General features: G+C 45.6%; 2 protein-coding genes across 9 annotated transcripts in view; one reads left to right on the top strand and one right to left on the bottom strand.

The window, feature by feature from the left end:
* LOC140208249 (NACHT, LRR and PYD domains-containing protein 3-like) overlaps positions 1-21,620 on the top strand; it is a 128,629-nt gene that overhangs the window by 83,243 nt on the left and 23,766 nt on the right. Inside the window, exons 1-3 of one of the 7 annotated variants that reach the window (XM_072276792.1) lie at positions 11,775-11,905; positions 15,474-15,623; positions 18,961-19,050. In XM_072276792.1, coding sequence (XP_072132893.1) covers positions 19,041-19,050 — 10 coding nt within the window. In that variant the 5' untranslated portion in view covers positions 11,775-11,905; positions 15,474-15,623; positions 18,961-19,040. Of the gene's footprint in view, positions 1-11,774; positions 12,163-15,469; positions 15,624-18,960; positions 19,051-21,620 lie in introns of those variants that run through there. The other 6 variants (XM_072276788.1, XM_072276791.1, XM_072276790.1 and 3 more) reach the window with 6 other exon arrangements.
* Positions 660-10,805, bottom strand: LOC140208242 (uncharacterized). Of its 2 annotated transcripts, XM_072276770.1 has the most exons (3): positions 10,734-10,795; positions 8,027-8,159; positions 660-3,873 (listed from the first exon to the last, which is right to left on the bottom strand). In XM_072276770.1, exon 3 carries the CDS (start codon positions 3,548-3,550, stop codon positions 2,678-2,680), a length of 873 nt encoding a protein of 290 aa, XP_072132871.1. In that variant the 5' UTR covers positions 3,551-3,873; positions 8,027-8,159; positions 10,734-10,795; the 3' UTR covers positions 660-2,677. The 2 variants fall into 2 exon arrangements, with proteins under 2 accessions (XP_072132871.1, XP_072132873.1); XM_072276772.1 differs by lacking the exon at positions 8,027-8,159 and having other exon boundaries at positions 10,734-10,805.

Here is a 21,620-nt window from a genome sequence, read left to right as displayed (position 1 = left end):
TGTCCCCTACTATTTCTGGAAGATTATTTATGTCCTTTTTTCCCCTTCCTAATTAAGCCATTTGTCCTCCTCTGCTGAACTCTGAATTTCTCCCAGTCCTCAGGTGAGCCACTTTCTCTGGCTAATTTGTATGCTTCTTCTTTGGAATTGATACTATCCCTAATTTTTCTTGTCAGCCACGGGTGCACTACCTTCCTTGATTTATTCTTTTGCCAAACTGGGATGAACAATTGTTGTAGTTCATCCATGCAACCTTTAAATGCTTGCCATTGCATATCCACCGTCAATCCTTTAAGTGTCATTTGCTAGTCTATCTTAGCTAATTCACGTCTCATACCTTCAAAGTTACCCCTCTTTAAGTTCAGAACCTTTGTTTCTGAACTAAACACAAAGTGCTGGAGGAGCTCAGGCAGCATCTATGGATGGAAATCAGCATTTTGGGCCAAGACCCTTCATCGGGACTCTTGATACACACGTATCTGAAATATCAACAAGCAAAGACAATAGAAAGTAGTGTGAAATAGGGAAAACCTTTGACAAAATTTAGTTCAAGGCTTTAAAAAACCTACCAAACAGAGCCCAATAGTTAAATACAACAAAAGCAATAAACATTCTCATGAATACAGACATTGACTTTTTTAATGAAAATATTTTGTCCTATTTCAATCAGTAAAATTTACAAAGATAAATAAGAACTGAAATGACAACTTTAGAAAAGACTATTTACACTCAAACCCATTTAGATTAAAATAACCTTGGACAGAAGGAGGAAGAGGAATAACACACATGAAAAAAAAAATCACAACTGTCAGATAAAACTTCTAAGTATATAAACTGAACAGGATTCAGCACTCCATGTGTGTATCTGCAATCATGATAAGAAATACAGACCAGAAAACTTAAATGAGAGGCAAACTGAGAAAAATAAATCATCATTATGGAAGAAAACATTAACCAGAGTATGACCCTCCATGGGAGACATCCCAACGATCTGAGCAGACGAGATGGTGACAGGGAAGCATCGAGCACCTGACTAGAGTTGGAAACCTCTTCCCAGAAACAGAGAGGTTCCTTGCAGAAATACAGCACAAGGGGGTTCACAAAAAGAGAAACAAAATCAAAAACACATACAATACAAACAAACAAGGCAATAAATGCAGCAAATGCTGAGAAACCAGACACAATCCAACACATTCCGGGATCCTAAAGCAGTTTAACTCAATCTGATTACATATGAAGGCACAATGAAGTGGCAAATATCATTCACCAAAATCTTGCTTTAAAATACAAACTCATGAATGACCACCATAACTTCATTAAGGCACCATAAATTCCAGCCTGATCCAGTTCAGGACAGAATCTCACAATTTATATGATAATCAATACATTATTACAGATAGGATAATCTAAAATATAAACATCTGGATATAATATTACAGAATAAACAAGCAGGAACAACTCCCTCAATAGATATAACCATTCCCAACACACACATGTTCCTCGATCAATGGAGCACCTCACCACAGGCGTTGTTTGTGTCATCAGTCAACGGAATTATTTTCCCTGTCAATCAGCTTCCAAATGTTGCTACTCTGTCATTCGTTGCCCCACCCCGTTGCTGATTCCCTTCTCCTCATCATACATTCTTACCCTGACCATCGTTCAGAGCCCCAAACTCTGCCCTGTGCAGACCCGCCTCTGGTTTCTGACCCTGCTTCATTGAGCATCCAACTAATGGTTTCCCATCCTGCTTTCAGTCTTCAGAGGACAGTGGTGTTTTCTAACAACCCTTTAGAAGCAGGAAAAATGACCCATAATGTGGAAATGAGCCCTGAATAAGGAGGTTAACTCAGCCCAGAGATTTCAGGGGTGAAGAACATCTCAGACAGAACTGCAATCAGCTCGACTTCTTTAGTCTGCAGAAAATTCAAGGGAAACCTCTTCACCCGCAGAGTGGTGATTGGAACCCATCCCACAGGGAGAGCAAAAGGGGAACAACAGGGGAGGATTTAAAAGGACTGTTGTAGAACAGAATCACTGGCAGTGTCCAGCCAGCCTGAGTTGACTCTCTACTGTACAAGGTGTGTTATAAATTCACTAAGTAATGAAGACAGCGTTTAAAATAGAACTGATTTATTTGTCTCAGATCCAGAATATTAATCTCCAGTCCCATTAAAGGTGAATATGCAGCAGAATAAGCTCCTCCCATGCCCAGTGACCAGGGTGCAGAACTGGGTGTGGTGAGCAGCAGCAATAATTGCAGAGTTCAGCACCGACAGTCACTGTTGAAATTGCATTCAGCTATGGTAATGGACAAATATCCAGCAGGCAGCTTATTGAAACATTCTCCCCAGTGTGAACTTGCTAGTGTGTCACAAGGTTAGATGACTGAGTGAATCCCTTCCCACATTCACAGCAGAAGAACGGCCTCCCCCCAGTGTGAACTCAATGATGCACCCTTGGTGAAGATGGCTGAGAGAATCTCTTCCCAAAGTGTGAGCAGGTGATCAGCCTTTAACCAGTGTGAACTCACTGGTGTTTCAGTGGATGAAATGATCGTGTGAATGCCTTCCCACATTCACAGCAAGTGAATGGCCTCTCCCCAGTGTGAACTCGCTGGTGTGCCAAAAGATCAGATGACAGAGAATCCCTTCTCACAGTCTGAGCAGGTGAACAGTCACTCCCCAGTGTGAACTCGCTGGTGACTCTGTAGGTTGGATGATCGAGTGAATCCCTTTCCACAGTCTGAGCAGGTGAACGGCTTCTCCCCAGTGTGAACTCGCTTGTGTGTCTGTAGGTTGGATGACTGAGAGAATCTCTTCCCACAGTCTAGGCAGGTGAAATCCCTCACTGCAGTGTGAACTGACTGGTGACTCAGTAGGTGAGACGATGTGGTGAATCCCTTCCCACAGTCTGAGCAGGTGAACGGCCTCTTCCCAGTGTGAACTGACTGGTGTGTTTGTAGGTTAGCTAACTGTGTGAATCCCTTCCCACAGACTGAGCAGGTGAACGGCTTCTCCCCAGTGTGAATTCGCTGGTGTGTCTGTAGGTTGGATAACTGAGTGAATGTCTTCCCACAGACTGAGCAGGTGAATGGCCTCTCTCCATTGTGAACTGACTGGTGTCTCCGTAGGTGAGATGCCTGAGTGAATGCCTTCCCACAGTCTGAGCAGGTGAACAGCCCCTCCCCAGTGTGAACTCGCTGGTGACTCTGCAGGTGGGATGACCGCGTGAATCCCTTTCCACACTCTGAGCAGGTGAATGGCTTCTCCCCAGTGTGAACTCGCTGGTGTCTCTGTAGGTTGGATGACTGAGAGAATCTCTTCCCGCAGACTGAGCAGATGAAATCCCTCACTTCAGTGTGAACTGCCTGGTGAATCAGAAGGTGAGATGATATGCTGAATCGCTTCCCGCAGTCTGAGCAGGTGAACGGCCTCTCCCCAGTGTGAACTCTGTGATGTACCTTCAGTTTGGTTGAGCAAGTGAATCCCTTCCCACAGTCTGAGCAGGTGAACGGCTGCTCCCTGGTGTGAACTCGCTGGTGAGCCATTAGGTCAGATGACTGAATGCATCCTCCCCCACAAATTCAGCAGATGACCAGCCTCTGCCCAGGATGAACTGACTGATGTGTCCACAGGTGGGATGAGCAACTGAATGCCTTCTCACCCACAGAACAAATGAATGGCCTTGTCCGGTGTGAACTTGCTGATATATCTTCAGTTGAAATGACTGAGTGAATCCCTCCCCACAGTCTGAGCGGGCGGGACGATCAAGTGATTCGCTTGCTCTACTTCTTAAATATCTGGACAAGAACAGCAAAACTGGTGTGTTGTGTTCAAGATTCCCGTAGATAAATTCCTCGTCATTTTTAACCTGTAAAAAGATTTACAAAATCCATCAATGGGTGTCGGACAACATTTCAGATGAGATCACTTGAGTTGCCAAGGTGTGATCTGGCATCACACTGTTACAGTGAGGTTCAATCCAGGTTGGAGAGAGAAATCATCTTCTAACTGGGCACAGAGCTGGTATCTGGAGTGACCAGCAAATTCTCTGATGCTCTTCCTGTCTCTATCAGAATGGGGCATTTCTGCCGTCTCCAATCTGTGACCTGGCTCAGTCTGACTCTCCCCATTGGTATTATTCCCTGTTCCCACTGAGCTGCATGGGTTCCTGGCCCCACAGTAACTGAAATACTCACACAAGTAGCCGGCAGTGCATTCCACGCACCCACCACTCTCTGTAAAAAAACTTACCCCTGTCATCCCCTCGGTATCTGATTCAAAGCACTGTAAAACTATACCCCCTCATGTTAGCCATTTCAGCCCTGGGAAAAAACCTCTGGCTATCTACATGATCAATGCCCTTTATCATCTTACACATCTAAGAAAGGCTCTAAACATAAAGAAAGAAATTATACATTGCTTTGAGGATTTGTTAGAAGTATACAAAATTATGAGGGTATAGATAGGGCAAATGCAAGCAGCTTTTTCCACCGAGGTTGGGTGAGACTACAACCAGAGGTCAGGGGTAAGTGGGGAAGTTGATAATTAAACAGGAACATTTGGAAAAGCTCTTTACTGAAATGGTTGTGAGAGTGCAGAATGAGATGCCAGCACAAGTGGTGAATATGAGCTCAGTTTCACCATTTAAAAGAAGTTTGGATGGGAGCCTGGATGGTAGGGGTCTGGAGGACGATGGTCCCAGTACAGGTAGTTGCATTAGACAGCTTGAATGATTTTTCAGCATTGACCAGATGGACCAAATAGCCTGTTTGTGTACTGAACTTCTCCATGTTTCTATGACAGAGAAGCTGGCCAAACTTGTCTGGAAGGGAAAAGGTAGGAGTGACAATGGAGCAGCGATGGCTGGAGTTTCTGGGAGCAATTTGGGAGCTCAGTGATCGATACATCCGAAAGATGTGGAAACATTGGAAAGGCAGGAGGACACAACCGTGGCTGAAATGAGAAACCAAAGCCAACATAAGAGCCAAAGAGAGGGCAAACAAAAGAGCAAAGACGATTGGGAAGCTTTTAGAAACCCACAGAAGACGACTAAAAAAAAGTCGGATGAGCTTGGGGTGGAATTATGATAATGTAGTCATTAATGAGTCTTGGTAGCACCCAACAGTCTGAGGCATTCAGAGGGACAAAATATTCGGGACCTCAATATCGCTTGAAAACCAAGGTTCCCAGCACCAGTTACCTTTCAACTTTTATTTTGGCAGACATGTACAAACTAGATACCTTCAAAATTTCACTTCTGAAGGCCTCCCACTTACCAAGTACTCCTTTGCCAGAAAACAGCCTGTCCCAAACCACACTTGTCAGATCCTTTCTGATACCATCAAAATTGACCTTTCTCCAATTTAGAATCTCAACCCCTGGTCCAGACCTTTCTTTTTCCATATTTACTTTGAATCTCATGGCATGATGATCACTAAATTCTGTCACCAGCCCTGGATCATTCCCTAACAGCTTATTGCACACTTCTACGTCGGGAATTCTACTTACTGATTAAGGGCACATTTGACAAACTCTAACCCATCTAGTCCTTTTACAGTATGGGAGTCCCAGTCAATATATGGAAAGTTAAAATCACTTACTGAATCAACCTTTGTTTCTTGGCATGGTCTGCGATCTCTCTACAAATTTGTTCCTCTAAATCCCTCAGACGTTGGGTGCAACCAAGTCCTAATTATGGCTACAATATCATAATTCCCTGTCCTGAGCTCATCTGGCTTTCCTACGATGCTTCTTGCATTGTGATATACACAGCACAGCACATTCATCGCACCATTCACAACACGCTGGAGGTACTCAGCAGGTCGGGCCGCATCCGTGGAAATGATCAGTTAACGTTTCCGGCCATAACCCTTCGTCAGGACTGAAGAGGGTAGGGGCAGAGACCCAATAAAGAAGGTGGCGGGAGGGTGGGGAGGAGAAGGCTCCAGGCTCAACCATTTGATTGCTGACTGTATCTGGTGTCTGAACAACATCTGACTGGTGTCAAGAAAACAACCTCCCCTCATTGTCACAAAACATGCATCATTGCTGTCGCAGTTTATGTTCCACTGGATGCTAATGCTAAAGTAGCCATGAAAGACCTCAGTGCTGCTATTAGCAAGCTGCAGACATTGCATCCAGATGGAGCTTTGACTGTCGCTGGGGACTTTAATCATTGTAACCTACGTACCGTGCTTCCAAGATTTTACCAAAATGTATTATGCACCACCACGTGGAATAAAACCTTAGACAATGTCTACACAAATGTGGCTGATGCTTACAAACTCACTACCCTCCCCCACCTGGGACAATCTGACCATCTTTCACTGTTTCTGTTTCCCAAGTATAGCCCAGTCATTAACCATGTGAAACCCACAATGAAGACTATTAAGATCTGGCTGGAGGGGGCTGACTCTGCTCTTCAGCACCAATTCCAGCACACAGACTGGAGCATGTTTGCTGCCCATGCCACCACAGACTCTCAGATTAACATTGATTTATAAACCAACTCTGTCCTTGAGCACATCAACAAGTGTGTAGATAGAGAGACATCACTAAAACAAATAAAAGTTTTCCCCAATCAGAAACCATGGATGAACAGAGAGGTTCACCTCCCACTCAAAGCCAGAGATTCAGCCTTCAGGTCTGGAGACCAGGAGGCTTACAGCTCAGCCAGGGCCAACCTGAGGAGGGGAATCTCTCAGGCTAAACACATTTACAAACAGAGAATCGAGGAGCATTTCAACTCCTCTGACCCCCAGCCCATGTGGCATAGCATACAGGTCATTACAGACTTCAAACCTCCTAGTACTGTGCCCCCTTCCAGCTCTGCTACCCTCCCTGATGAGCTCAATTACTTCTACGCTCGCTTTGATCGAGGGAACAAGGAGGTCACCCTCAAAGCGGATCTCCCACCTGGTGAACTGTCTCTCTCACTTTCCACCTCTGATGTTTGTGGACCCTGAGCAGGGTGAATGTACGGAAGGCAGCTGGTCCGGATGGAATACCTGACCATGTGCTCAGAGTCTGTGCAGGGCCGTTGGCCGGGGTCTTCACGGACATTTTTAATCTGTCACTGGCCCGGGGTGTTGTCCCCACAAGCTTCAAGATCGCCACCATCGTGCCAGTGCCGAAGCATTCCACTGCCACGAGCCTGAATGATTTCCGCCCAGTTGCACTCACCCCCATCATTGCAAAGTGCTTTGAAAGACTGGTTCTGTCACATCTGAAATCCTGTCTGCCCACTACCCTGCACCCCCATCAATCTGCCTATCACACCAACAGGTCAACAGAGGACGCCATCTCCACGGCACTTCACTCTGCCCTGACCCACCTGGACAACCCCAACTCTTATGTCAGAATGAGGTTCATTGACTTTAGTTCGGCATTCAATTCTGTAAGCCCCTTCAAGCTGATCACCAAACTTGGCCAGCTTGGTATCAGCTCATCCCTCTGCAATTGGACCTTGGACTGTCTGACGAACAGACCCCAATCAGTTAAGTTAGATAACCTCTCCTCCTCCACTCTCACCCTGAACACCGGCGTGCCTCAGGGCTGTGTGCTGAGCCCTCTTCTGTACTCCCTTTTCACCTATGACTGCATTCCTGTACATGGTTCTAACTCCATAATCAAGTTCGCAGATGACACCATGGTGGTTGGTCTGATCAGAGGGGATGACGAGACAGCCTACAGGGACGAGGTCCAGCACCTGGCCGCGTGGTGTGCCGACAGCAATCTGGCCTTTAACACCCAGAAGACCAAGGAGATCATTGTGGACTTCAGGCATGCCAGGAGCCACACTCACGTCCCCATCTACATCAACGGAACTGTAGTGGAGCGTGTATCAAGCTTCAAATTCCTTGGTGTCCACTTTTCCGAGGATCTCATCTGGTCCCTGAACTCCTCCATCCTGATCAAGAAGGCACAACAGCACCTTTACTTCCTGCGGAACAACAAGAAAGCTCACCTCTGTCCCAGGATATGACAGACTTTTACTGCTGTACCATTGAGAGCATACTCACCAACTACATCTCAGTGTGGTATGGCAATTGTCCTGTATCAGAGCGCAAAGCACTCCAGTGTGTGGTGAAGACTACCCAGCGGATTATCGACAGCCCATTGTCCACCATTGAGAACATCTACCATAAACGCTGCCTGGGTAGAGCGAAAAGAATTATCAAGGATACATCTCACCCTAACCATGGACTTTTTAACTCTCTTCCCATCAAGGAGGTGCTAAAGGAGCCTCCGCTCCCACACCAACAGGCACAGGAAAAGCTTCTTCCCTGAGGCTGTGACCCTGCTGAACCTCTCGTCACAGCGCTAAGCAGTATTGCATCCATATTGTACTGTCTCAGTACTTTTATATTTGTGTGCTGTAGCACTTTTTTATTCAGTTATTTTGTAAATAACACGATTCTTTGCATTTCTGGTCAGATGCTAACCACATTTCATTGGCTTTGTATCTGTACTTGGCACAATGACAATAAAGTTGAATCCAATCTAATCTAAAAAAAACAAAGGAGCTGATTGTGAACGACAGGAGGAATGGAGACAGGCTAATCCCGATTGACATCAATGGATCTGGGGTTGAGACAGTGAACTGCTTTAAGATCCTTGGCATAAACATCAGCGAGGACCTCACATGGTCTGTACATACCGGCTGTGTTGTGAAAAAAGCACAACAGTACCTTGCTCACCTCAGACGGCTGAAGAAGCTTGGGATTGAGTCCCAAATCCTAAGAACTTTCTACTGGAACACAACTGAGAGCATCCTGACTGGCTGCATCACTGCCTGGATGATCTGGAATTGATCCATTTCAAGTTCCAACTCCATAAAGTGCAGGGTTACAAGCTGCAGCTGGACGCACATCTTGTAGGTGAGGGCATAAGGGACAGTGGAGGTTCCGCCACCAATGTCCCCTCTAATTTGTAATGACCGGTCTGCACATAGAGCTTTAAGTTCCTCGGGGTAAATATCACAAATGACCTGACCTGGTCCAACCAGGCAGAGTTCACTGCCAAGAAGGCCCACCAGCACCTTTACTTCCTGAGAAAACTAAAGAAATTTGGCCTGTCCTCTAAAACCCTCACTAATTTTTATAGATGCACTGTAGAAAGCATTCTTCTAGGGTGCATCACAACCTGGTATGGAAGTTGTCCTGTCCTAGACCGAAAGAAGCTGCAGAAGATCGTGAACACGGCGCAGCGCATCACACAAACCAATCTTCTGTCCGTGGACTCAGTTTACACCGTACGCTGTCAGAGCAGTGCTGCCAGGATAATCAAGGACGCAACCCACCCAGCCAACAGACTTTTCATCCCTCTTCCCTCCAGGAGAAGGTTCAGGAGCTTGAAGACTCGTACGGCCAGATTTGGGAACAGCTTCTTTCCAACTGTGATAAGACTGCTGAATGGATCCTGACCCGGATCTGGGCTGTACTCTCCAAATATCTGGAGCAAGGACCTGCCTCTCGGTTTTTTTGCACTACCTTACTTCCCATTCTTCTATCTTCTATTTATGATTTATAATTTAAATTTTTAATATTTACTAATTTTAACTAATTTTAATATTTATAATATTTAATATTTGTAATCCAGGGAGTATGAAGCGGAGAATCAAATTTCGCTGTGATGATTATACATTCTACTACCAATTGTTTGGCGACAATAAAGTACAAAGTAAAGTAAATCTTGTACTGTTCATTCTTTTAACCAGTGACAACATGTGCACAGTGAATTTTATATAGAGAGGTATTCATTTTAACTGCTAGCAAATCACTGTCAGTAAGAACTTTGATCTCCTCTGGGTTTGATGGAGTTCATCTGCACTCTCACACAACCTATGTAGCAGGCCTGTAACGGGTAATGAAGGATTTTCTCGCCAGAGCTTTTGCACATTGTCCATATCTGATTTGCTTGCTAAATGACGCTTTAAAAAGTCAGATTTCAAACTATCACTCCACTTCTTCCCACTTTCAAATTCTCCAGCAACTTTTGCATCACCACAATACACACAGGTAACACCAGTTTCTGTATTGTACATAAATATTTCCCCTGAACCCTCCCCCAGGTGACTGATGGTGGTGAACTCAGTGATGGCAATGCCAATGAATATGAAGGGAAGGGCAGTAGTCTGTCTCATTGGAGTCTGGCACATTTGTGATGTGAAAGCTACTTGTTGCCCAGGACAAAGGTGTTTGATATCATTATGTACCCAGAGAGAGTGGGACAAAACATGTTCTCACGGGTAGAAAGTCCAGAACAAGAGGGGGTGGAACAAGCAACAGACACAAAATGCTGGGGGAACTCAGCAGGCCAGGCAGCATCTATGGAAAAGAGTACTAATGCTGAGTTCCTCCAGCAATTTGTGTGTGTTGCTCGGATTTCCAGCATCTGCAGATTTTCTCTGGTTTGTGACTGGAGGCAGAACAAAGGTGATTTTCACAACAGCTGATGTAAAAGATTTTGTTCCCTTTCTCCGAGTTCCCGATCCTTGCATTTAGACAGCTGGAGCTCAGCTCTGTCTGAGAGACCCATCGGTTCCCATTCCCTCATCAGCCGGAAGCTCCCCGGGGCCCGTGTACGGATGGTGGGGCTGAGAGAGAGGGAAGAGAGCAGGACTGTCCCGGGATTGCGGGTCACGGAGTCCGGAGTCACAGCAACTACCCGAAGTCGGTGTTGAAAACGCCGCCCGGTGAGACCCCCAACCCGGAGATCCCTTCTCACCTCAACCGATCATCCGGGGCCTTTTGTGCCCCGCGCGCTGGTGAGCTCGAGCTTGGTCGGTTTAACGGCCGGGCTACTAATCACGTGACCAGCCCCTCCCCCAGTGGTGTCAACAGAGCATTCATGCGCTGCTCTATTCTCATTGGTGCGAAGCGATGTCAATCAATACTTCCAACCAATAGAGGAGGCGGACCAGCCGAGAGGGCGTTACCCCCGCTGACTCCGTCTCCCGAACTTTCCGTCACGGCGGGACAACCGTCAAAGTAAATGTCCGCTTTCTGATTTATTTCCATTTCCCTCCGAGGGAAGTTGGGGCGTTTGTGAAGCGTCTCCTGCGGCCGGAGTCTGATGTGTCACTGAGAGGTAGGAGGAGACCGCTCGGCCCGTCGCTTTGATGCCGGTTCCCCGGGGAGGGAGAGGATGAAGACGGTGAGAGAGGGGGCGGACAGGATGTTTGTCCCGGTGGGGACAGGAGGGGCTCATCTGTGGAAATGTCTGAGCCCACGGTGGTGGCGATTCACCACATTGGGGGGCAAACACCGGCAGACTGTTGCCCTGCGAGCGGGGCCAATGGTCCGGGCAAAGTGACAATTATTTGTGTTTTGTTGAGACTGTACCGGGAATATGGTGTAAAATCCCGCTCCCCACACTAACACGGGTCACACAGACCAAAGAACAAACTGCCGGAGGAACTCAGTGGGTCGGGCAGCATCTGTGGAGGGAAATGGACCGTCAACATTTCGGGCCGAGACCCTCCCTCTGGACTGAGAGTGGACGGGAAATAGTCCGAGAAAAGAGGTGAGGGGTGGGGATGGGGCAAGAGCTGGGGAGTGAGAGGTGGATCCAGGTGAGGGGGAGGTGGGAAGGTGGAAATAGTGACGGGGGTGGGAGGTGAGTGGTTGGGGCAACACGGGGCTGCAGAAGATGGAAATTAATTCCACGATCGAGGAGTGAGGGGGCGGAGTCACCGGGTCACGTGGGAGACCCTCCACCCGTCACGTGATCCCGGGTCTCGCTCCCGTTAAACGCAGATCTGCAGCATCCGCGGGGTTCTGCTTCCGAGGCCCCGCCTCCGCCCCGCCCTCACAGTCCCCGGATGGGCGCTGGTTTTCTTTCCGTTCTCTGTTGAAGCGGATCGCTGTCTGCGGGGCAAATAGAGCAGGTTCCCGTCGGTGAGTATTGAGGCCGGTCACCAGGGTGAAGGAGACCGACAATTTCCCATCGGAGAGTACTGAAGCCGATCCCGGGGGGAGCGGGGACCTGATGTTTGGCGGTGAGTTCCGCTAACTTCCTCGAACTGGCGGCCTTGGGGTCGGTCCGAGTTGTGAGACCTTCACACGGAAGAGTCTGAGATGAGCCGCCGCTCAGCCCCTGGTGATCTGGTCCCCGGAGCGGGATGAGGTGGTGATGCCGAGACCGAACCCATCCGGTGAGTTGTACCTGGGGACCTTTATCTCCATCACCCGGCCCGGTCTCGGATCCAAACTTCACCTGGATCGATAGTTGTTTTACATATTTCCAGCAGACTGGAAGCGGCCATTCGTCCCGTTGTGTTCTTGCAGACTCGAGGGTTAAACATAGTAATAGCACCCTTGGGTCACTGCTTCACGTGTATGAGTAGTTTCATCTTTCCCCGTTCAGACAGGACAGTGAGATCCAGATCTCTCACGTCCTCTCGGGGGTCTGGGAAGTTTATTTCCATTTTCTTTCCATGACTACGACTTGCCGAAATGCTGACAGTGTTTCCCGATATCTGGCTCGGTTAATGAGAGAATTAAGTCTTGTTCATTTAGCTGGGTTTCTCATAATTATGTACACTCCCTGCAGAATTTCCAAAGGAGCAACCCAGTCTGTCTAATATTTCCACACGATTAAAATGGGGAATCTTTATTTTGTTTTACATGTACAGAGGTTGAGTGAAAACCGTGAGTTCGGTATTATCCGCACAGATCAATACATTGCAGCAGTTCATTGAGGTAAAGCAATACCAGAGTGGAATAAATCCTTATGGTTACAGAGAAAGTGCAGTGTAGGTAGATATGTAGTACAAGGTCACATCGATTTAGACTGTGAGGTCAGGAGTCCACTCATCCCGCTGGGTACATTCGGTTCTCTTAACAGCCGAATGGACACCGTCACGGAGCCTGGGTGGGATGTTTCTGTTTTACTTTATCTTCGCCCCGATGGGAGGGTGAGAAGTGAGAATGTTTGGGGTTGTGGTGATCTTTCATTATGTTGGCAGCTTTACTGAGGTGGTGGGAAGTGTAGACTGAGTCCATGGAGGGGAGGTTGGTTTCTATGATGTGCTCAGCTGTGTCCACAGTTCTCCACTACTTCATTCAGTTAAAGGAAGAGCAGTAGCTGTGTGAAGATGTGAAGTACCCGGATGGGTTACTTTCTGTGGAGCATTGATGAAGTGTGTGAAGTGGAAAAGGGCATATACCAAAGTTATTGTTTGTTCTGGCTTTGGTATACTACTGATATCTGTTATCTACTAGTGAGTACTATCATTTCAGGATCTGTGTTTTGCTGGAGGACCATCAGAGATCGCCCTTGATCCCCTGCTCCCATCTGGCTCCATCTGCTCATTCCCTGCCCATCTTGTTCAATCTCTGTCCAGCCTGTATCTCACCACCTCAATGATATATATCACCCATCTTGTTCAATCTCTGTCCAGCCTGTATCTCACCACCTCAATGATATATATCACCCATCTTGTTCAATCTCTGTCCAGCCTGTATCTCACCACCTCAATGATATATATCAACCATCTTGTTCAATCTCTGTCCAGCCTGTATCTCACCACCTCAATGATATATGTCACCCATCTTGTTCAATCTCTGTCCAGCCTGTATCTCACCACTTCAATGGTCACCCATCTTGTTCAACCTCTGCCCAGCCTGTATACAGTACCATTGCTGCAATGATATATTTCAGCAATCTCTCTTTCAAACTTTGTCTTCATTGTGAAGTTTTGTTTTGCATCTTTTCCAGGATTGGGTTTTTGATAGCTGGAGCTACCAGAGGTTTAATTGAACGCAGCACGTGGCAGGGTAAAAACAGCCATTTCAATTTTAGTTTTACCGTTACAAAATTCCTGCAGTGTTAATCATTGTGATAATGGAGCTCAGAGCATCTGATGTTGAGTTTGTTATTTCCTCTTCCAGTTATTTTCGGTGAGCCACTTCCTCCGTTTCCAGGGCAACGGCCCGTCAGAGCTGCAGCAAGTGTTGCACTTTTTATCGCTCTGTGGTCACCGCCTCTCAGCGTAGAGACAGTGGCCTCAGGAGCAAATGTAACAGAGTGACAGTGGGAGGAAAGGATGCTGTGAGCATTGACTGTATGGGATGTATTACACCAGGGTCAGGATGAACTGAGGAACTAACAAATGGGTTGGGGTGGGGTGGCATTTACAGTTTAGGGTGTTGTTGATATTTTACAATCAGTTACTATCTGTGCATTAAAATGAAGAGGGAGAGAATACTACAGTTGCAGGAAATTTAAAGGAAGGAGGAGAAAATACTGGAAATGCTCACCAGATCAGCAGCACCTTGGACAGTCTCAGTTCTGAAACTGGGTCTTCCACCATTTGTCCTTTCAGAGATGTAGTCTGGCGTACTGAGTTCCCAGCATTTTCTACTTTATAATTTTACATTTTGTTCCTGCTACACTGCAGGAAATATAGCAGCCAGCTGTACTGGGCGAGATCCCACGCAGCAAGAAGATTGAACTGGCATTAGCTGAGACACTGCCGCATATTACCGGCAGCAAAGAGCCCTGGGAGAGTTGGTGCTTGAGATACAATCTTGGGATGGGGTCTCCAGGAATATGGAACTGGCAGTGTTTGGGCTTCGGTCCACGTTGGCGCTTTTACAGATGCGGCTGGATTTTCCTCCTTCCGCAGTGAAGCAGACGTCTCCAGGGGCTGGATATTGGTAGCGTGAATCTTTCAGTGTGAGATGTGGGAAAGATGTGCGAGGCTCTCGGTGTGGGCTGTGACCCTCAGAGGTTGGATTCCGGGACATCACACATGTTTTGACCCAGATAAAATGAATCAGGGGATCAGGTTGTCCGGGTTTATGAGATGTTGAGCGAGTATTTCTGTTCTGTGCTCAGATGTTTGGTTCTGAAGTTCCTTTGGAAGCAAAGCAGGAAATGAGTTTCCATTCCATCCCTCACAGGGAGTGGCTGTGATTAAATATGCTGTTGTCTGTTTGCACCAGTAGATATAGACAGGGGTTTCAGAATTCAATTGACATTTTGAAATTCCCCCTCACTGTCACCTGTCTATCTGCCAGTGGGAGTCAAAGAGAAACTCAAGATGCTGAAGACAGAACAGTACATCACAGGAACAGGCGCATCGGCCACAATGGTGCGCCAAACCAGCTGAAAAGTTAATCAACCTCCCCAATAACTCCTACCTATACAATTTCCATATGCTCTCAATCTTCCTCACACCCATGTGCCTATCTGAACGTCTCTTAAAAGCCCCCGTGTATTTGCTTCCACTACCATAACAGACAGCGGATTCCAAGCATCTACACCTCTCTGAGTAGAACAACTTACCCTCACATTTCCTTTGCATCCACTCCCTCACACCGTCATTGCATGTCCTCTGGTATTAGACATTTCTAAACAGCGAAAAGATACTCCTTGTCTACTCTATCTATGTCTTTCATAATCTTATAAACCTCTATCTGGTTTATGTCTATGCTTCATTATCTCTCCGGTTAAAGTTAGATCTGGGCTGAGAGATTTATTGGAAGAAAAGCCCATGACTGGAACAAAACCACAACTGAAGATGAGGGAACAGCAACAATGAAACAGCCCAAGGACTGAGAGCACCATCCTGAATCAGAGTTTCCACTGATTCACTCAGGAGAAAGTCTGGTGAGTCTCAGTTACTCAAACTCTAGTCCTTTAGACATTACATCTCTGTACCATGGAAAGTAGGAAATAGCTGAAGTGAGACTTAATAAGCCTAGAAATACCATTTATGCCTCTATCAGGCCCAGTTGCAATCATTCTAGATCTACTAATGTACTGTCAGCAGCAGCTCTGTGAAGCCATGCACATTCCCTCATATTGTTTGCTCATTTCAAACATCACTTCTGATGTTTCCTTGCTTGTCTGTGTTAGGTCACAATTATCTCAAAATGCGTTGAGAATTTCCTCCCTTTAGAAGACGCCGCAGTTGTCTCCTGCTGTAGTGACCGCAGAAATGTGGAGTGACCATGAACTACAGCAACATGTCATTGATTCCTCTGTCTATTGCAAGCTGTAATGATATAGTTGCCTAGAATATGGTTGAGCAAGCCTCTGCAAAGAGCAAACCCTCTTGAAACCAAATGTCCCAGCACCACATTTCATTCAGTCCTAACTAGCAACAGCCAACCAATAATTTACATTTACATACCCTGTCGTCATCAAGTGCTTTTCTACTAATAAATTGTCAGAACCTACGAATCTGTGATGAAGCAGAATTAGGTTTTACAATGTTCCCATTTGACCCTGTACCAAAGGCATGGGTTATATCTGTACTTGAGATGATCAAATGTTCTTGCAGCCAGGTCAGCTGGAGCTGCCGGGGTCAGTTTAAACTCAGTCATTGTGGGATGGGAACTGGAGTGTTTGGTCAGATGATAGAACAGTTGATATAAAGGTAGATGCAACGTTCAAAGAGACTGTGGAAGGATCAGTTGTGGACAGGGCATCAGGTAGTGAGTTGGAGATGTGTTTAATTCAATACAACAAGTATTAAGAGTAAAAGTAACTTAGAACATGGATGGTACATGTTATCACCATTACACAGACCTGACTGTTACAAGGGCAGGATTGGTGTTTAATGCTCCAGGTTTTAGTTGTTTCATAATACATATGGGGGTGGGGGGTGAATGGGGGGGAATTCTCTGTACTAATTAGGGATGGTATCACAGCGACATACACAGAGGACATCAATGTGGGTGAAATTCAGAAATAGGAAGGGGGCTATCATTCTGGGAGTATTCTATAGGCCTCCCCCAAAGCCACCGGGATAATGAGAGCAGATAACTTGGCAGCGTTGGGAAAGGTGCAGAAGCAACAAGGTTGTTATATCTGTTGACTTCAACTTTCCTGATGTTGATTCCACCTCCTTGTTCCAAAATGTGTCAATGAGGCAGAATGTGTTGCGTGTCCAGGAAGGATTCTTGACACAGTATGTGGATGGGCTCACTGGAGGAGTTGCCATACTGTATCTAGTATGAGGCAATGATGCTGGTCAGGTGACTGATGTCACAATGGGTGGCCCTTTTTGAGACAGTGACCACAACACCCCAACTTTTATCATGGTCATGGACAAAGATAATAGCAGACCATACGAGACAGTATTTAATTAGTGGATGGATAGTTGCAATGGTATTCGGAGCAACTTGAGAGTGTAAATTGGGAAAACATTTTTAAAGGGAAATGCACAATGGAACTGTGAAGGCTGTTTCAGGAACACCTCAATGCAGTTCGAGGTAGATTTGTTCCACAAAAAGTGAAAGAATGTTTATATAAACAAACCGTGGTTCACAAGAGATGGGAACATTTAAGCAACAGGGAAAAGGACTCATTATTTAGGTTTAGGAAGCAACATTCAAGCAAGGCTCCAGAGAATTATAAGGTAGCCTGGATGGAGCTTAAGAAGTGACTTAGAGGTCAAAGGGAACTTGAAGTCCTTGGGAAGTAGGATAAAGGAAAGCTCAAGGCATTCTACATGTGGGTGAAGAAGAGGATGGTGAATAGATTGAGGATAGGACTAGGACTACTCAGGAGCAAAGGTGGAAATGTGCCTGGAGGATGCGGTGATTGGCAAGATGTTTAATGAATGCTTTGCTTCAGAGTTACCAATGAGATGGACAGTGATTGTGACGATAACATAGCAGCATGGAAACGTTCAGAAAGAGATGTTGTTGAATCTACCAATACACACCACGTTACTACAGGAAGTGAAGGGGGAGGTTACGGGGCATTGACAATGATCATTGTATCCTCTCTGGCCACAGGGGTAGTAACACATGATTGGAGGCTGTCAAATGTTGTTCTGTGATTCACTAAACCCAGTGGGTTTAATCCTGGGGATTATAGACCAGTGAGTGTTACATCAGGGGGTGGGCCAACCCTTGGAACGGATACTTGGGGACAGAAACTTTGAGCATTTGGAGAAACATAAGCTTACTACGGGGTGCCGCTTTGGTTTTTTGGTGGTAAGTGGAGAAAATGGAAGGGGAGGTGCCGGAGATAATTTTCCACAATATGGACCGATCACACACACAATATCTACCAACACTTGGATCGACAGAGACTGATCAGGAGTCACCATGGCATTGTGCATGGAAAGTTGTGTTGAACAATACATTTTAAGGTTTTGAAGATGATTGTCAGTGAGGGTGGGGGAGTGGATGTTGTACATTTAACTCCAGTAAAGCCTTTGGCAAGATGCCTCATGACAGCTTGGTCTGGGAGATAAGGTCCCATGCGGTACAGAGAGAGAAAGTTAGATGGATTTAAAAATTGCCTTGAAGGTAGCAAGCAAAGAGTGGTGGTTGAAGGCTTCTCCTCAGAATGGGGGCGGGTAACTAGTGGTGTACCACAAAGCTACAAGTTGGGACATTTGATATTCGTTATTTGATAGCAATGATTTGAATGCAAGTGCACAAGCTTGACCAGTAAGTTCACAGATGACACAAAATTAGTGGATGGTACTCACGGTGAAGATTATCGTAGTTTATAGGGGATCTAAATGGGCAGAGGAGTGGTAAATAGATTGTAAAACCAACAGGAGCAGCAACGGTTTCATGCAGAGGCTGGTGATGATGTGGAGGGTACGGACAGAGGAAGTGGACGAGGCAGCACAATTGTATAATTCTAGAAGCATTTGGGATGTGTAGATAGAGTGAAGAGGCCAGGAGGGAAATGGATCAAACACAGGAAATTGGGACCATCTCTGTGGGCACTGTGGTCAGCATTGTCTTGATGGGCTGAAGGGTCTGTGTCTGTGCTCTGTTGCTCTGTGATTCTGTCGGTAGGATTCGTCAGATATCATTGGACGGACATACAGACGTGGTGTGGGATTTGAAGTTAGCACGGAATGTTTGGTCCCTAAGCGAACTGCTGCTCTGATGCAGAGGATGGTGATACTCTCACATTTGCAAAGTAATCCTACTCTCTCTGACTCACTGTCTGCTTGTTGTGTGTAATTCAGGGCATCACCAGCAGGTGGAGCTGTCCTGCACCGGGACCAAAGTGTAAACAAGACAACGACAATCGTCAGTCAGAATCAGAATGGCTACAGGTACGTTCACTGGGATCTTTATAATTAAACTTCTGCCCTGTTGGATAAAGGAACTTACACAGGCACTAACAGGTCAGAAAAAAGTTTCATCAAGCAGTGTCATTGATCCCACTGGTAAACCATAAGACAAAGGAGCAGAATTCGGCCATTTGGCCCATCAAGTCTGCTCCGCCATTTTATCATGAGCTGATCCATTCTCCCATTTAGTCCCACTGCCCCGCCTTCTCACCATAACCTTTGATGCCCTGGCTACTCAGATACCTATCAATCTCTGCCTTAAATACACCCAATGATTTGGCCTCCACTGCTGCCCGTGGCAACAAATTCCGTAGATTCACCACCCTCTGGCTACAAAAAAAATTTGCATTTCTGTTCTGAATGGGCGCCCTTCAAACCTTAAGTCATGCCCTCTCGTACTAGACTCCTCCATCATGAGAAACAACTTTGCCACATCCACTCTGCCTTTCAATATTAAAGCAGCTCTGTGTAATCAATCAATCCAACAGGTCCAGCACAGGGACCTGACACCAGAAATGGTTGAATGACTCAGTTCACCATGCAAAACTTCACCTGAGTGAAAGGAGCCGGAAACCCTGAATCAGCAGGTTGAGAGTGAAACACAAACGGGAATGTGACAACGGTATTGTTTGTTACGTAAAAGTCCAGGTTCAGGGTTTGCTGCACACCAGGGCCTGTTTAGAGGTGAAAGAGATCTCCAAATTTCATTTATAAAATTCAGAGGCAGGTGATAAGAGCATTTCCGGGATTTCAGATATTATGTGATAATTCAACATTTCAGGTTTTGGCAGGGCAGCTATCAACTCCCCCCTCGATGCGCAAAGTAGATGAGGGGAATTTTCCGAACTCTGTTTTCTGTAGCCGAGCCGAGAACATTGCCAGCCTTGGAAATGGCTGAGGATCAGGAGACACTTCATTTTAGATAAACTTGTGGTCTGGTTTGGTGTATCACTGTCTGGTATGGAGGGGCCACTGCACAGGACCGAAAGAAGCTGCAGAAGATTGTAAATCTAGTCAGCTCTATCTTGGGCACTAGCCTACAAAGTACCCAGGACATCTTTAGGAAACGGGGTCTCAGAAAGGCAGCGTCCATTATGAAGGACCTCCAGCACCCAGGGCATGCCCTTTTCTCACTGTTACCATCAGAAAGCAGGTACAGAAGCCTGAAGGCACACACTCAGCGATTCAGGAACAGCTCCTTCCCCTCTGCCATCTGATTCCTAAATGGACATTGAATCTCTGGACACTACCTTAGTTTTTTTTTATATACAGTCTTTCTGTTTTTGCAAGTTTGTAAAAAATCTATTCAATATTTGTAATTGGTTTACTTGTTTGTTTATTATTTTTTTATTCATTATTATTTTTTTCCCTGCTAGATTAAGTAATGCATTGAGCTGCTGCTGCTAAGTTAACAAATTTCACATCACATGCCGGTGATAATAAACCTGATTCTGATTCTGTTTTAATACCCCGATCCATGTCTGGTCTGTGGCCAAATGGTGAAAGTGATTTCTCAATATTTCCCTCTTGAGATGATCTGCTACCTGAATTTAAATTCCCAGTACCTCTGATGGGAGACCCGGTATAACCAGTGACCAACTGTCTCTGTCTCCGGTGGGCATTGTGATTGTGCTCAACTCTGTGATTCCAGGTGGAATAAAACAGAGATTACAGCCTGGAAACGGGTCCTTCGGCCCATCTAATTCATGCTGCTCTAAATGTCCCTGAGCTTGCCCGATTTCCCAGCAGCTTTTCCCAAATTTCCCTTGGCGGCTTCTTCTATCCTTTTTCCTGCCCACATCTTCTCAACTTTGTAATTTTATTTGTGTTACAGCCTCCTCTGGCTGCATGTAATTTATATCCATCACCCACCACATGAAAAATTGCCCCTTCGGTCCCTTTTGAATGAATGAAATTTTATTTTGGTCAGTACAAACATAACAAAAAAAATCATTTCCAACAATGATTTCATAAGACAAAATTAAATAATAAAAAAACAAGAAAACATGGATATTCTTTAAAACTAACTGAAAAGGTGTAGACTGAAGCTACAGCTTATTACACCTACCCCACTTATTTATGCAAAAAAACATATTTGGTGTCAACAATCACATTAAAAAAATATAATCTTTTAACACAAAATCCAATTCCAAGTATCATTTATTTACATTACGCCCACTGATTTTAAATCATGTATATTAATATCTGTTCATTAAATTATTTTTAAATATTTTTTAAACTTGTTAAATGTGGTGCATGTTTTTAACTTCTCACTACAACTGTTCCATAGATTCACCCCTCTGACTGAAATACAATGATTTATTTTACATTTGTTCTTATCCTTTGTTTTTGAAATGTACACGTTTCTCTCAAATCATGTTGACTTTTTCTCATTTTAAACAACCTTTGGATACATTGTGGTAACTGACAATTTTTTACTTTATGCATAATTTTAAGTTTCTGCCCTCGAGTCTCAGACTCCCCTAACCTGGGAAAAAGACTATGACTATCCACCCTATCTGCACCCCTGATTACTTTATGTACATGTGTAA

This window comes from Mobula birostris, chromosome 13, assembly GCF_030028105.1.
Source record: "Mobula birostris isolate sMobBir1 chromosome 13, sMobBir1.hap1, whole genome shotgun sequence".
Classification (NCBI taxonomy): Eukaryota; Metazoa; Chordata; class Chondrichthyes; order Myliobatiformes; family Myliobatidae; genus Mobula; species Mobula birostris.
The sequence above is the reverse complement of the archived record's forward strand: the minus strand, read 5'-3'. Positions and strand labels throughout refer to the sequence as shown.

What these genes read in the sequence shown, in the direction of transcription:
- LOC140208242 (XM_072276772.1), bottom strand. Translation starts at nt 3,550, where the DNA reads ATGGCTCACCAGCGAGTTCACACCAGGGAGCAGCCGTTCACCTGCTCA.